The following is a 15,870-nucleotide window of genomic DNA, read 5'->3' as shown; positions in this document are numbered from 1 at the left end:
AAAACCTCAAAATATATTGAAAGTATCAAAAAGTAAAATAACTTACTTTATAACAAATAAGGATTCATCATTTAGCATTTTATGTCACGTAATTTGTCAATTTAAAGCCAATTTAAAGTATTTTATGTACCTTGCGTTTAATACAATTTATACAATTGTTTAAACTGATCATGTTGGTCCTTTTAATCTGCAAAGTAACTCCTATCAATTTAATGAAGTACAGTAAAAATGAATAAAATTAACATGTATCTGTGTTGTAGTGAAGTAGAATGTAGCAGCATAGAAATACTTCTGTGCAAGGACCTCAGAACTGTACTTCAGTTCTTTAGTATTTATAGAAGTAAAAAAGTGTTTCTCTCAATTGAAGACATTTTTGACATGTCACAAGAAACTAACAGCTGTAAATAATTAAACTAATTATGGCTGACGTCCATTTTGCTGATTCCTGTTTCAGGGTCCTGGTGTTGTGCACGTTGGCTCATTAGCAATCGTTAACGTCATTAGTAACACCTGCGCTTCTCTGACAATGAAAACTAGTCAAAAAATAAGAGCGTTTAAAATGCCACCGTCTTAATTTAGGCACATCTTATACTTCTTAAGTAAAGTATGCGAACGAAGGAAATGAAGTTAACACGGATAAAAGAAAAGAGGAGATGAATGATTTATTTAACATCTTTATTATGAAGTACCTTTTTTAAAAGAAATGTACAAGTGGAACCAGCACAGTGACATCTTGGCGTTTACCTTCCAAAAACAGAAACACCATGGACATGTGGTGCGGGTCTGAAGACATATATGAAATGATAATGTACATATTTACAGCAGCGGATCTATCGGAAAACAAGAAGTGGGCAAAGCGTGACCGCAGCTAATAATACAACGGGACTGACTGGAAATAAAAACTTAACAATAAAAGCATGGATTGGTTCAATAAAGATATTTTTTCGAAAGATAACATGATAAAGGCACTGTGTTTCACACAAACGGACAACGCGACGGACGCCGTTGTTTTTCCGTTTTGTCCATCGAATCATAATCACAAGAAACAACTCCTTAACAAATGTCGTCATTCAACCGTCTCTGGGCGTTCCAACACAACGGTTAAAATATAGCAGAGGGGGGCGTCGCAGTTCGCACATAAACGATAAAACAAAAATAGATAATTCAACTCATCAGGAAAACATTCCTTATAAAGAACATGCTTGGTGATTATTAAAATTACACTTTTTTTTTTATATAAACAAATACATATCTAAATTTTAAATTTCATATTGAAGGCATAATGGGTTTGAAGTGAGGACAAATAGGGTTTTTTTCTTCTCGATCCTACGTTTCCCTCACCGGGCCGAAACCCGGGACAAATTGTATTTGACTTTCCTGCAGGACTAGAGTCGGGTCTCTTTGTCTGATGAACACATTCAATGAACTACCATCATCGATAACACAAAACACGCAGTCAGGCCGACAGTCAGAGATCAATACTGAGGACTGGACATGATTACAGGACCAAAGAAGGGGCTTTTCCTTTGAGGAGATACAAGTAAAAAAAAAAAAAAAAGTCAAATTACATTCAGCTTACATAGCTGGTGTGTGATAAGTGCACTCTCTGCGGGGTGCTTCGCGACGTTCTCGACTGCAGTTCTGTGCCGACGCGAGAGGTTTGAAGGAATAGTTTGACATTCGGGAGAGGGGGGGGGGGAATACGCTCATCTCTTCTTTATTTTTTTGCCGAGCGTCAGGCGGCTAGGGTTAGCTTAGCATAAAGACCGGAGCCTACGAGCATCTTTAAGGCTCGACAGGTTCACATGTCACGTTCAGTTTGAGAATTGGTCAAAACATTGGCATAACAAGATTTGCTTGTTATAAAACCGCTTAAAATGTATGTTTTGAACTGTTGGCCGCACACAAAAAGAAATGATTGTGACGAAGACATTTTCTCGACAAATAGTCAATCCTAAATTGATTTGTAGATTAATCAGTAATGAAAATAATCAATTCTTGCAACTCTTATTCGAAAAGTCCGTACAAAAGCCAAACTAGCTATTTGCCCTTTAATCCCCCATCGCAGCCTTTATGCTCAGCTGTGCTAACCGACTGCAGCCCGTCGCTCTAAATGAAAAGTGGCGATTCATTTTCTCACATAACTCTCGGCAAGAAAAAGAACAAATAATTCCTCAGCTGTCAAACTGTTCTTTTTTTTTTTAAGACGAGACGCAGATGTTGAACTCGGCGTCGAGCGACAATGCGTGACGTTGGGAAATCTGCAAGAACGGGGAAGATTCCCCATCTGCTCACGATTTAAAAAAATAATATAATAATAATACATTTGATGCTCGTGGACTTGGAGCGCACAGACAGAAACACGCATGAAGGCATACGCGACGCACGGCGTGCTCTTTGGCTGAGTTCAGGCAGACACGACGCCGGCTTTTTTTCCGACTCTCGCCGACACGCTTCAGAATAAGCATTCTAGATCGTAACGGCGCTGGCCGGGCAGGCAGGCAGCTCGACTGAGTACGGAGTTAAATACACAGTGTGGCAGGAAAAACACGACGGAGATGAGGCGACAGTGTGACCTGTTCGAAAAAAACAAAACGAAAACACCAGAAAAAAACCACAACGGATACTGTGGTCGAAGGTGGCACACGTCAAGTGTGCGCTGCTCTTTTTCATGACAATTTGTGCGGGTGAAAAAAAAGAAAAGAGAAGACCAGAATAAAAAAATAATAAAAATGCATCGCGGAGGAAAACCGAACGACGCACTCAGGTTAACGGGACAGAAAGTGAGGTGCAGGGATGTATTATAGAGATGGAAAAACAAACAGAATGGCTGCCCTGAAATCACTAATGCACTAGCTTCAAAACATACACAATAATACAACATTAAAGTTGAGATATAACGAAATACGGCTGCATTAATAAGTAATAGTACCTGCCTTGTACATACACAATTCAAATAAAATGAAACAAGTAGCTAGGACACTTGTCTTATCAAAAATATGTAGCTTTGGTAAACAAGTTATGTCGAGAACTGTCGTCTGAACATGTGGATGTGAGAGATCACGACATCGAGGAATCAAGGGGGCGAGAACGTTTTCCGTTTTGAGGCGATTGAAGTCAAACGAGAGGAGAAGCGGGCTAAAAGTTCCACTCCCCGAAATCCTACGTCTCCTCCCCCCTTGTCACCAGCTGATGAGGAACAGAGACGGCGGGGGAAAAAAGGCAGCGAGGCCGCTTCCTCCAACCGTCCCGAAGCACCGATTGAATAGTTTCCGTGGTAATGTAGCAGCATCGTAATGGTCTGCGGAGGACAGACTCCTCCGGGGCGGAAGCGGAAGACGACTTTATCCTCTCCTTCCAGCAGTCTCCTCACCCCCCCCCCCCCCTTCTTCCACCCATCGCAGTGGAAGCGGAAGACTGGTCAGACATCAGATTTCTTTTTTTTTTATATCAGCGTTCCTCAAATATCCCCAGTGGAGACAAGGCGGGTGAAATAATTTATGCTCCTTTCCTTATTTCCTTTTCCGTATTTCTCATGGCCGAGCTTCTACGCCTCACGAGGGATTCCGATCCAGGCGTGACGCCGACGTCCGGTTAGTCCATGGAAATAAGCACCTCCTTTACACTCCGGCTTCACACATGGCTCCTTCCATCTTCCTACTTTCTTTCATTTCATTCCCCCCCCCCCCTCCATCCATCACAACCCCAACGTTCTCTTTTTAGCTCCTCTCCCCCCCCCCACAATTTTCTTTCCTTCTTCCAAATGATCTTTTTTTCTTCTTCTTCCCAAATTCTGTGTCATCTTCCGGGTTCCCAAGTTTCAGTCAACCTTCTCCACCTTCCCGATGATCTTCTCCTCGAAGATGGGCAGGATGGCGTCATCGTCGCGCACCTCCTCGAACACCACGCCGCAGTCAAACTCGTCGCTCACTTTCTTGAAGTAGAACCTGCGCGCGCACACAAAGCAGATATGCTGGATTATTTGCAAAGACAAAAAAAAAAAAAAAAAAAAAAAAGACGACAAAAATGTCCTCCAAGAATTGGGACATTCCCACAATGCAATATAAACCACATGCATGTTCTCACCTGTAATGGCCCTTTTTGGTAAGCAGCTCCTTGAACTGGCCCAAAGTCACCACGCGGCCTTTGACGGATGTCCGGTACGGGATTGGCTCTCCACAAAAGTAGTAGGCGACCGTCATGTTCTCACACACTTGGCGCTTACCAGACTTATGCCTGAAGGGGGAGCGAGAGCCACGTGTCAAAACACTCGGGTGAAAAGAGCCGCCGGGGGCAAGGCGGATACAAACGTCTCGATGCCCACCTCTGCTTGGCCTGCTGTAGTGCGTTCCTCCTCCTCTCCTCCTCCAGTCTCCTCCTCGCCTCCTCCAGCTGGGTGAGGGGGTTGGGCGCCGGGTTGGGGGGCATCGCCGGGTCCTGGATGAAAGGGTGCGAGGGCTGGACCTGGGCGGCCGTCGAGCCGGGGATGGCGGGGGACAGCGAGACGGGGTTGTTGCGCAGCTGGGCGGACACCCACGGGTGCACGGCTCCCGGGCGCTCCACCGACGTCGGGTGCGGCGACTCGCTGCTGGGCCCCGTCCTCCTCGAGCTGCTGGTGCTGCCGCTGGACACGCAGTGAGGGGAGGAGGCGGGACGAATGTCAAAGGACGACGAATACAGACAGAAGATGATGGAGATGATGCGACGCGCACACATATGACTCACCCATGTGAGGTCTTCCTTTGTCGGTCTCCTTCCATCATCCACTGCAGGATCTTCTGGTTTCTCTCCAGGTCCTCCAGCGGTACCTGGCCCTCCATGCCACGCCCACTCTCGTCCCCTTTGCCCGACGGCTCCGGCGTCTTCTTGCTGCCTCGCCGGGAGAGCGTGCTGCCTTTACTACTGCAGAGCGAACAGGGGGACACGTACAGTTGAGGTCATCGGAGTCATAAATAATAGAAGTTATATACACTACCGTTCAAAAGTTTGGGGTCACTTAGAAATGTCTTTATTTTTCAAAGAAAAGCACTGTTTTTTCAATAAAGATAACATTAATCAAAAATACACACTATACATTGTTAATGTGGTAAATGACTATTCTAGTTGGAAACGTCTGGTTTCTAATGAAATATCTCCATAGGTGTATAGAGGCCCATTTCCATCAACTATCACTCCAGTGTTCTAATGGTACATTGTGTTTGATAATCGCCTTAAAAGACTAATATCTGATTAGAAAACCCTTGTGCAATTATGTTAGCACAGCTGAAAACAGTTATGCTGGTGATATAAGCTATACAACTGGCCTTCCTTTGAGCTTGAAGTTTGAAGAACAAAATTAATACTTCAAATATTAATCATTATTTCTAACCTTGTCAATGTCTTGACTATATGTTCTATGAAATGTTCAATTCATTTGATAAATAAAAGAGAGTTTTCATGGAAGACACGAAATTGTCTGGATGACCCCAAACTTTTGAACGGTAGTGTATATATATATATATATATCTAATAGCAGTTTGCTGGAACGCCGAACAAACGGCGGCACGTCGGACTCACCTGTAGCCCATGCCCTCGAGCGTGCTGGCTCCGGCCCCGTCGGCGTAGTTACGGCTCCTCCCTGCGTACTGGCCGGCCGGGTCTCCGTTCCACATGAGGTTGGCCTGAGACCTAGAGCCCGCCTCCTCCTGCCCTTCTCGTCCTCTGTGGTGGTACGGCTGCTTGTGGTGGTGCATACCTGAGACGGACGTGACAGCCAGTTATTGGTAACATGCGAGACTCTCTTTTAATACGTCGCACGCCTAAACGCGCCGGATGTCTGCATCGGCATGGGAAAAATGCATCTGTAATATGAAGCGCAGTCAAGCACAAACTATAAAAATCCCAACTCAATTTTGATGGTGTTATTGCATATGGTTCTACACCTGATGAGCCAGACTACCTGGCTGTGCCTCACTAGGTAATGGTTGTAGCTTTAAACACAGCTGTAACATTATTACTCACTTCATATACCCAGTCAAACATTCCCGCTCACTCAACCACATACTTGCTTAAGTAAAACACACAACATATGCAACGAGTTACTACTTACAACTTCTTTTTTTTTTACTTAAAAAAAAATGTCCTCAAAGTTACATTTGGACAGATCGGACATCCTGGGTTATGGAACTCCAGATTAATTTACTGAAATAAAGAAAAAAACAGCACCCAGATGTTTACGGAAATAATTTAGCTTTTGAAAAAACTAAAAATGTTATCAGTGACTGGTCTGATAAAATGTACGTCTTCAGTTGGAACCAATGGGCTTGGGACTAAGTGCCAACGGGAGGGCTTTTAAAAAAAAAAGGCATAGCAAATCGAGCTTGATGAATAACACTATCGGCAAGAACAAGAACATGTCTAATCGGGAGTTCAGCATCCATGCTGAGAACAGAAATCTCACCTTTGACCCCCGCAGGAGGCAGACTGTGACCCCTCCCTGGAGGGCAGATCCCCCCGTCGGGTGACCGCGATGCTTTGGGAGGACTGTGTCGACCCCCTCCTCCTACGGTGCTGTTGGTCGCCCCCGGCGACTGGCAGCCCGGCGTTTTCATCACGCGCTGCACGTGCTCATCCAGGATGGACTCCGGGTCGTCGTCTTGGGAATCCTCCATGGCAACCATGCCGCCGTAAGTGGCGACCGCCGTGTTAGCGGTGGTCTCCGAGTAGCGGGCGCCGTAGAGAGGCGGAAACGACGAGGGTAAGGCGAGCGGGACGCTGTGAGAGGACACGGAGGTCGTCACGGAGACGTCAGCATCGTCCCCTTCTTCTTCCTGTTGGCGGGAGGCGGCAAATGTGTTCATCTTTATGTCGATAACTGGACATACACATTGTATAAAGTAGTATGCTCACACAAAGACTGAGGACTGATTATGTTCAGGTACATTTCAGACAAATAATGCAACAATTATTTAGTAATTTCTTATTAAAAATAGAAGTAAACAATTTAACAGCCTGTTAAATCTCATTGAAAGGTGCAAGTAATTAAACTAAATGATATTTCAACTGAAATTCACATTTTCTTTGAGTTTCTTAGGCTACTTGCAAAGACTGTTGCACCTAAAGCTGATTACTGACACCGTGAGCCCGTTAAGCTCTCGGTCTCAGTGCATACGGCTTGTTTAGATTAAATTCATATATTTTTTCATTCACATTGACTAGATTACATGCACTGAATATTTGCCGTTATTCGGAAAACGACAACATCGCTAAAGCGGTTTACATGGATAATGAAAATGAATATTTACCCAATATCCACATTTAAATGCAGCCATGCATATTCAAATTAATGTAAATTTCACTCCTGTTCCAACTGCAGTCGTTTTGCTCCTTTATTGTACCTTCATTGTCACTGTTCTGCACACTTTTTAAATAGTGGAACAGTGCACGTAAACGTAGTAACTGCCTGCTCAAAAATATCAAATCAAATTGTTTACTGTAATAAAGTTTCTGGCTGATATTGAACTTTGAGGAGAAAGTAAACTTTTTTTTAACATTTGTTATCACGTGCTTGTGATTCCTGCTTTTTCCATACACCAGTCTTCATGATCTAGATGTGAAAAGTGTGCATCCTGGCCATCGTTAAGTTCTGAAATAACGAGCTCTCTCCTGTGAGACGATTTGCACCAGCTGGAGTTTCTCATAAAAAAAATAAAAAAAGTTTTTTTCACTCAACACTCAAGTACAACCGAGAAAACAACAACCTCACCATTGTGTAAATAAGTGGGATGAATTATAGCTCAACTCGGTGAGTTGCATCCCATCACGAGGAACACACACACACACACTCACCAGTCTGACTCTCTTCAGCCTCTCCTCGAGTCTTTCCTGAGCCTCTCGCTCTCGGAGGACCGTCTCCAGCCTGCTGATGAGCTCGGCTGCAAACCTCTCCGGCTCTATGTGGATGTCCTTTGGCATGCGGTACGTGCGCTGTGTGTAGACAAACACAACGAAATTAGACGCAGCCGAACACAGCCACGCACGAAATGTAGATGCCGTTTTAGTAAATCGTCGTGTGAAGTATGAACAAACGTAGGCAGGAAAAACTGTTTTAAAAAAACCGCCGTAAGCTCACAACCGTTCGTTTCTCTCATCAACATCCATATAAACACACATACCCTCCGCTGTGTGTTGTCTGCTAAAGAATTAATTCGCAGCCTGACTGCCACATCGGTAAACACGGTCTCGCTGATATCTGAATTAGGTCACCGGGGTTCGAGCTCCCGTTACGCTCCATGAATACAGATTACGAGTGTCTGTAACTCACAGGTATATGAGGTAGGGGCACGCGTCCATTGACTTTGGCACTTTCATGCATCTCTTTGCGATGCTGCTTCCGATAGCTGTATGGAGGAACACCATCTCTGCACACACACACACAGATAAACACGATTAAAACACAGACCCGAACAGCCAATTCGTCGTGGAAACCCGCGTTGTCGGAAACAGCGGCGGGGGCGCGCCCGCATGTACTTACACGCTGCTGTCGGGCAGCGACAGCGTGTCGGCGTCGCTCGACATGCTCTGCTGCTCGCTGTCGTTGGCGCTGGTTGCTGGAGCGCAAGCGTAGCCCATGTTTGCGTAGTGCGGATTCACCGGCTCCCTACAGGGCCTGAGGATGAGCGTGGAGATCGTAATGAGGAGAGCTCACATTCAAATGTGGACGCGCACGCATGCAAAGAACAGTCGGCATGCAGGAACTCTCAAGAGGGTTTGCTTCCGGGACATTAAACACAATGTCCACGACCAGGATACATCACATGTCATTTAGCCAACGCTTTTATCCAAAGCGAGTTACAATAATTTCATTCAACCACGAGTATGAACTCAGAAACACAAGAATCAAGAAAGTTGCATCTCTTCAAGAAAGCCAAACTACAAAAATAACATAAGTAATACCATAAGTAATAACATAAGTAATAACATGAGTAATACCATAAGTAATAACATGAGTAATAACATGAGTAATACCATAAGGAATACCATCAGTAATAACATGAGTAATAACATAAGTAATAACATGAGGAATACCATAAGTAATAACATGAGTAATAACATGAGTAATAAGTAAGTGCCATTCACGTGCCACTGAAGTGCTAATCCTTTTTTTATGGGATACGTCTCACTTCTTGTGTTCCAACTCAAACTTATTTGAACACAATTTAAAGAACGTAACTGAAAATAATTAAATTATATACAGAAATCAGTCAAAATAGGTTGCCAACCCTTTTTGTATGCAAATGTCCAATCAGTGTTGAAGGAAAACGTCGTCAACTGAAGCAATGCGTGCGCTATATTAACCGAGAAAGCAGAGTTCTCCGCGGCATTACCGCGGCAGTATACCCTGAACCATTTAAATGAAGCGTAGATTATTTGGGATCAAAGCGACGAGTGCGAGGAAGCTCCGATTCTAAAACGGGATCTAGAGAACGGCCCCGGGCTTCTCAGAGATGGAGACTGGGAGTCAAAGCTGAAATAGCAGCCTATAGTTCTTCCTTGCATCTAACTAGTTCAGCGTCAGGTCAAATGATGGCGCTGAATGCAGGAAGAACCACCGCAATCCTTCTCTGGACACCCGGGGGAATTCATTGCTTCAGACAAGTACATTCATGCCATCGACACCGATTGGAAATCAACATAAAAAGTTGGCGAGCGGTTCCCTTTAAGTAAAGAATCAACACCACTTTCCTGTGATGGAATGTACTTTTAAATGTTTGTTCCGTTTCCATATTACGTGTCGGAAAAAAATGGTTTTAAGAATGTTGCATATATAAAAAAATCACAATAAAAGTTAAATGGGTAAACTGTGTGTCCAGTACACGGTGGAACAAGAAGAACTTAATGTTATCATCGTCAACGCTGGCTAAATAACATTTACAAATATTTCAATATCACACATCGGGAGGGGAAATAATACTCAGACGCCACAGTCTTCCTGATGAACTTTGACACACACACACACACACACACACACCTGTACTCTCTGCTGTCCGGCCTCCTCCTGTTGGTCGAGGTTCTATGCGGTGCCGACAGCATCAACAGGCTCTGAGTCAGCCTGTCAGCTTGTGTGTCTCCACACTCCTCGTCGCCGTCCTTCTCTTCCTCCCCCTCCCTCACACTTCCTCCACACCTACAATCAGATGAAATTAGATCAGAAGCACGTCGTCTTCTTCTTCTTCTTCTTCACACGTTGTGAGAACGTTCCGAAGTTTCGTTCGTGCTTCGCCGAGCAACTCGAAAGAGTCCGTGGAATTTAGTGTGGAATTATTTCAGGCGACAGACATTGACTCCTGTGCAATACACGACATTACTTCCGCGTCGGCTCACCGCCACTCCTCATCCTCAGCGAGCGTGGGCAAGTACCCAGGCAGAGGCTTCGCCAGCCCCGACGAGGGGCTCTGATCACTGGGGTTAGGCTTGGGGCTCTCTCCTCCCGTACGCGTGTACTCCAGGTACAGATCCGACTTCAGAAACAACGGGTAGGTGTTCTCCTCCATCACACCCTGGATCTCTGTCTGGGCCTGGAACAGATAAACGCAGCGGTCAAATCGGGCTGGATAGCAGAAAATCAAATCCGCTATAAAAATCTAAATTATTATTATTAGGATGCCGGTACCCTTAACATCACACTTCATTCGATGCCCATCATGGAAATGGGAGATGCGCGTGTCCCACTGACGAGTCCGTTGAGCTCATTCAGCGATCAACGACCTCCATCCTCCAAGGCACGATGGCGGGACGTTCTCCCCCCTAACCCCTCTGGTCCCGCCCCCTGAGAGCAACGTTGCCGTTGTTAGCGACGTTCACGTTGTTAGCACCGGTAGCTGCCAGCCCCACGACTCGAGACATCTCCGGGTGCAGAGCCGTGTGCAGACAGGCCTGGCTGTATGGGTTGAAGCTGCGGCCAATCACACGTTGCAGTCAATCCAAGTACGCGCAGTGAATTAAAAAAGAGGATATATTGCAGGTATAATTTGACCCAGGCCTCGTGGTCACATATCTGTACAAAACCAAATGAAACCTAAAGAAGTTACCTTCATTCTACACAATGTCGTATCACTAATTTTAAGCCCACTATAGGCCTGACTAACTTTGCTCTTGATGTAGGCTAAACACAGGTCCGACACAGCGAAGCTTTTAGAAACAAATGTGAACACACTTTACGAGGATTACTATATTGGGATTAGAGCAACCAAATACCCGCTCCGAAACAACATAATGACAGAGTAAACCCATATTTATGTACACAGCTAGCTGGTTACATTAAAACCAAACAGACACAGAAAGATGCGTGATGCCCGCACGAAGGCCAATCTCTGCAATAGTCGCTCTGGACATGTACACAATTTAATTCGGGACGGATGTTGTATTTATTCACACTTTAACTGACTCCCGGAATCTTCAAAAAAAAATACACAAGCTAAATTGAAAAGCTAGACAGCGGTCCCGTCTGGAAACACATTCGGGAGACAAAAAGAGAGAAAGACAGAAAGCCTAAAAGAGATCAAGAGGCAAAAGAGGGCACAGGTGGGCGGGGGAGCGAGAAACTAACTTGAAACTAAACCTAAGCTTAAATTTGGTCTTTCGATGTGGTTTACCTACTAAAAGCTAAAAACACAAGTTAACACGGACATCTGCGCTTTGGCAGAGACAACCGCGCGACTGAAGATGCAAACCTTCCTTGTAACGTGCTTTCAAAATACGATTTAAACTTCACTGCGGCCACAAAACATATTCGGGAAACCGGGGACCTTTTACTCTGGTACTATTATTGGATTTACACTGCAGGAAGGAACCCGTGGCTTCATGGACATGGGTCAGAAACACTTGGCGCCCCCAACTGTGTGCTGGGGAGATGTGAGAAAAGTTGTGAGGGGGGGGGAGAAAAAAAAGATACGGTTCTGAGCACCAGTATGCAGACAGCGCTGCCCACAGATCACATGTGGTTCTTTTTGGGGCGCCATATAATATCTCGCTGTATCCTGCCACCCGGCACAGAAATGCTGTTTTGCATCGGTCATAAACAACCAATCAATCAATGGCAATTTCACAGCCTGTGAGAAATCCGGAACACTTCCAGCCTGCCTGTGTAATCCAACATGCATTGCTGTTAATAGGAACATTTACAAACAGTGTTTTGGTTACCTGTTCAAACATGGCAGGGTCTGGATGCGGCTTTCCAACACAGTCTCTGATGAAGCTCTTGGTGGCCGCTTTGATCTGCCTGGAGACGATCCCACTTCCGTCCACAATGTACTTCCTGTAGATGGCCTTGGCCAGCTTTGCCCTCTTGTCCTTGCTCGTCTTCCTGAACCCCGAGCAGGCGAACCAGAAATCGAGAAGGTCCGCGCACCCTTCCTGGCAGAGGAAGTTCCGGAAGAGCTGGATGCCCTCCTGGTCGTCCAGGAGAGAGTGAAGCGACTCGGCCCACTTCAGGTACGGTGGAGTTGGCGAGGCCGATCCCTCGGGTTCGTAACCCAAGTCCAGATCCGGGCGACGCGGGGTCGCGGACGACGACGAGGGCGTGTAGCTCGATAGATCCCCCATTTTAGAAGACGAGGATGACGGAGGATAGCCAAGTGTTTGGGAAAGGGTGTTCGGACGGGTGTTGGCTGACTGGACTTGGTAGTCCAAATCAGATCCCTCCTCACCAGGAACCGGGGGTCGCGGAGCATCCTCGGTAAAGTGGGAAGGGCCGCTCAGAGAGACCACAACACCACCGCCGCCGCCGCCCCTGTACCCAATTCCATGTAATTCTCTGACAACACTCATGTCTCTGATTGCACAAGGGAGAGGTCAGACGTTCCCCTCTAGCAATGATTTTGTTGGCAAACAATTCACCCTACAAAAGGAGACGAGAAGAAGCAGTTAGGCGGGGATACGACACCGACGAAATACACATTATGACTCAGATATGTTGATATAAAAAGGGGACTGACTCATCTCTGAACCCCTTCAGACCAAACACACACACACACACACACACACACACAGCAGTATCATCAAGCAACACAATTAGATGGTGACCAGAACAGACACATATAAATAGAACTGAGCAGGGTGTAAGCAAGTTTGGGTGAGAATAAGGAGAAGCAAATCATTAATTAAAAAAAATTAAGATGTTGTGGAATGCCAATAAGAAATGTAATGTTGGTGTAAATGGTATTTATACCGTAAGCTACCAGGACACACACACAAACACACACAAAGTAACGCTCTGTGCGTAAATGTCCAAGCTGAAGTTCACCATTAAGTTGTTTCCCCTCAGTTCCACCGTTAGCTTTAAACGCTCGCGCTCACAGTTGTCAAAACAAAAAGTGTAGCTGGACTCTTTCATTCCCCTCCTCAACCCCCGAATAACCAACTCATGTGAACAAGCTAAGACCAGCTAGCCAGCCTTGCAGCAATGCCACCACCAATGCCAGTGCTTTGAAGTGGGAATCTCATTCATCTTGGCCTGCAAAAGACGGTGGGGGATGGGTAACGTTACAGAAACAAACTCCACAACCACACAAGACGGGCCTGCGTGCGAAAAAACACACACTCTCGGCCGAGAACACGTAGTTCGCGAGTGTCCTCGCGCCGGGGCAAACTCACGGGGAAGCTACGGCAACTTTACCGACTGATTAACGCCGACCGAATCGGCCGATGTGAGATCAAACAAAACAAGAATGCGAGGGCACGTTTTCCACTCTGCTGGCTCGGTGCGCTAGCTCGTTTTTCGGGGGGGGTTTTAGCTCGCGAGCTAAAAAGCTAGTTGCGTTAACGTCCCGTGTTTTCCACACCAAGTGTCCGTCCTACCGTCTCTGTGAGCCCGATCCCCGTAATCCGATGCATTGGAGATAGTGGCGCGAACTGTGTGCCCCGAAACGCCGCATATGGAAAGCTTTCCGGTATTAAATATTAACGAAAATGACCCGTCGACTGCCCCCTTAACTCCCCATGGTGGCTGGTTTCTGAGCAATAATACAGCGCGAGCGAATACGTGCGTGCGCGCGCCGACGACGTGCGGCGCGCAGCGCGTTCGTAAAACTACATCGGATAGAAGAGACACACGTGGCCCTGGTTCAGTGTTTCCATTATTGACTGAAGTAAAAATTACTCATACAACCCATAATGCACAAGGACTCCATTATCATCAATAATCCAGTATTCAACTTTAGGAAAAGTACTGCAGGTATAAGTGCTCACTATGCAGGCTAAATGTCCTTTGTCAGTGTGACGTATCATATATTATAGTATTACTGATTTATTAACATGTAGGCAGCATTTTAATGTTAATGAGAAGATAATTGAACCAAATGTACAGTAAGTACGCTTCAATAAAGGGGGTTTAATTTGCTTTGTAACCAAGTAGTTTACTTAAGATGTTCATTATAGGTTTTTAAAATCTGCTAATGTAACTATAGCTGTTATATACATGTAGTGTAGTGACAAGTACAGTATTTTCTCTGGAATGCAGTGGGTGCATGCAATTAAAATACTCAAGTATAGTACAAGAACTTCAGAACTGTAGATACAGGAGTTGAGTACATGTATGTCATTAGTTTTCTTCACCGCTGTGAGTTTAAGTAACATTATATTGACAGTATATTGGGAGAAAAAATCATGTGCTACATACAGTGATCTTTTGGCTTGATGCCGTTTCCTAAAACAAGAGTCTATACGCTGGTATGCATTGCAGTTATTTTAATGTGACCATAGTTATACTGCAAACTGGTGGAAGTATTACTGAAATAATGTACTTAGGTAAAAGTGACCATACCATAATGCAAAAATAATCCATTATAAGTAAAAGTGTTAAAATGTCCCTTAAGTATATTTATATATATATACTTAAGTGCCATGTTAACACTTTTGTATATATATATATATATATATACGTTGCGAAGCATTTATTTATTTATTTTAATTTTAAATTTATTTAACCAGGAAATGCCTCATTGAGATTAAAAATCTCCTTTACAAGAGTGTCCTGGCCAAGACAGCAGCAGTAGCACGTCACACAAAGTTCCATACAATACAACAAAAAACAGTGACAGACAAATTTTTTTTTTTTAAAGAAGAAAAAAAATCACAGCATGAATAAAACCAAAACTAAGACTCAAGTCAACACAACCCAGCTTACACAGGAGCACATACCTCCGTCATATAAAACATCTACAGCAAGATGAATTTCCCTCCAATATTTTCAATCTATTTTTAAAAACACCTAAGGAGACCGGTTCCCGGAGACCCAGGTCTGTCTGCAGCAAATTCCAAGCCGCAGGAGCAGTAAACTTAAAACCTCTTTTCCCCAATTCCAAACGGACGTGAGGGACGGAGAGCAAGAGGAGGCCTTGAGCATAGGTCACAGAGCGAAGATGGTAGCTTCCAGGGTTTTTCAGCTGAATTAGAGTACAAAATACGATGGAAGTACGTGTAGAATAGCCTTATAAATAAGGACATGCCAATGATTTTGTCTACGGATGGACAGAGGAGTCCAACCAACCCTAGCATACAGGGATGAGATTAAGATAGATACATGAAGTAAAAAAAAGTAATAATTGTACTTAAGTACAGAACTTAGTTTCTTTGCATCACTGACATTATTCATCTAGCTATAAGTTTATAATAACTGTTCTATTTGTCACGGTTCTATGTCAGGGTAGTGAAATCTCGCCCAGCAGCGCCCCTACCGACACTAACAGGTCATTACACGATTTCACAACCCAAAGTGAATTGCAATACAAACGCAAACCTGCTCATAGACTCTAATTAGTATTTCACAGGATCGACGACGAGTTGTCTGTGCCACACGTTGCTCTTTAGATGAATTAAAAGTAAATGGCAAAA

General features: G+C 44.7%; 1 protein-coding gene across 1 annotated transcript; it reads right to left on the bottom strand.

The window, feature by feature from the left end:
• Positions 1–656: 656 nt before the first annotated feature.
• LOC130190359 (axin-1-like) lies at positions 657–13,954 on the bottom strand. Its single transcript, XM_056409723.1, has 13 exons — positions 13,837–13,954; positions 12,181–12,877; positions 10,363–10,556; positions 10,010–10,165; positions 8,513–8,647; positions 8,303–8,399; positions 7,828–7,965; positions 6,440–6,809; positions 5,557–5,734; positions 4,726–4,902; positions 4,325–4,624; positions 4,087–4,236; positions 657–3,947 (listed from the first exon to the last, which is right to left on the bottom strand). Exons 2-13 carry the CDS (start codon positions 12,805–12,807, stop codon positions 3,821–3,823), a joined length of 2,649 nt encoding a protein of 882 aa, XP_056265698.1. The 5' UTR covers positions 12,808–12,877; positions 13,837–13,954; the 3' UTR covers positions 657–3,820.
• Positions 13,955–15,870: the final 1,916 nt, after the last annotated feature.

The sequence above is a fragment of the Pseudoliparis swirei genome, chromosome 24 (assembly GCF_029220125.1).
Source record: "Pseudoliparis swirei isolate HS2019 ecotype Mariana Trench chromosome 24, NWPU_hadal_v1, whole genome shotgun sequence".
Lineage (NCBI taxonomy): Eukaryota > Metazoa > Chordata > Actinopteri > Perciformes > Liparidae > Pseudoliparis > Pseudoliparis swirei.
The sequence above is the reverse complement of the archived record's forward strand: the minus strand, read 5'-3'. Positions and strand labels throughout refer to the sequence as shown.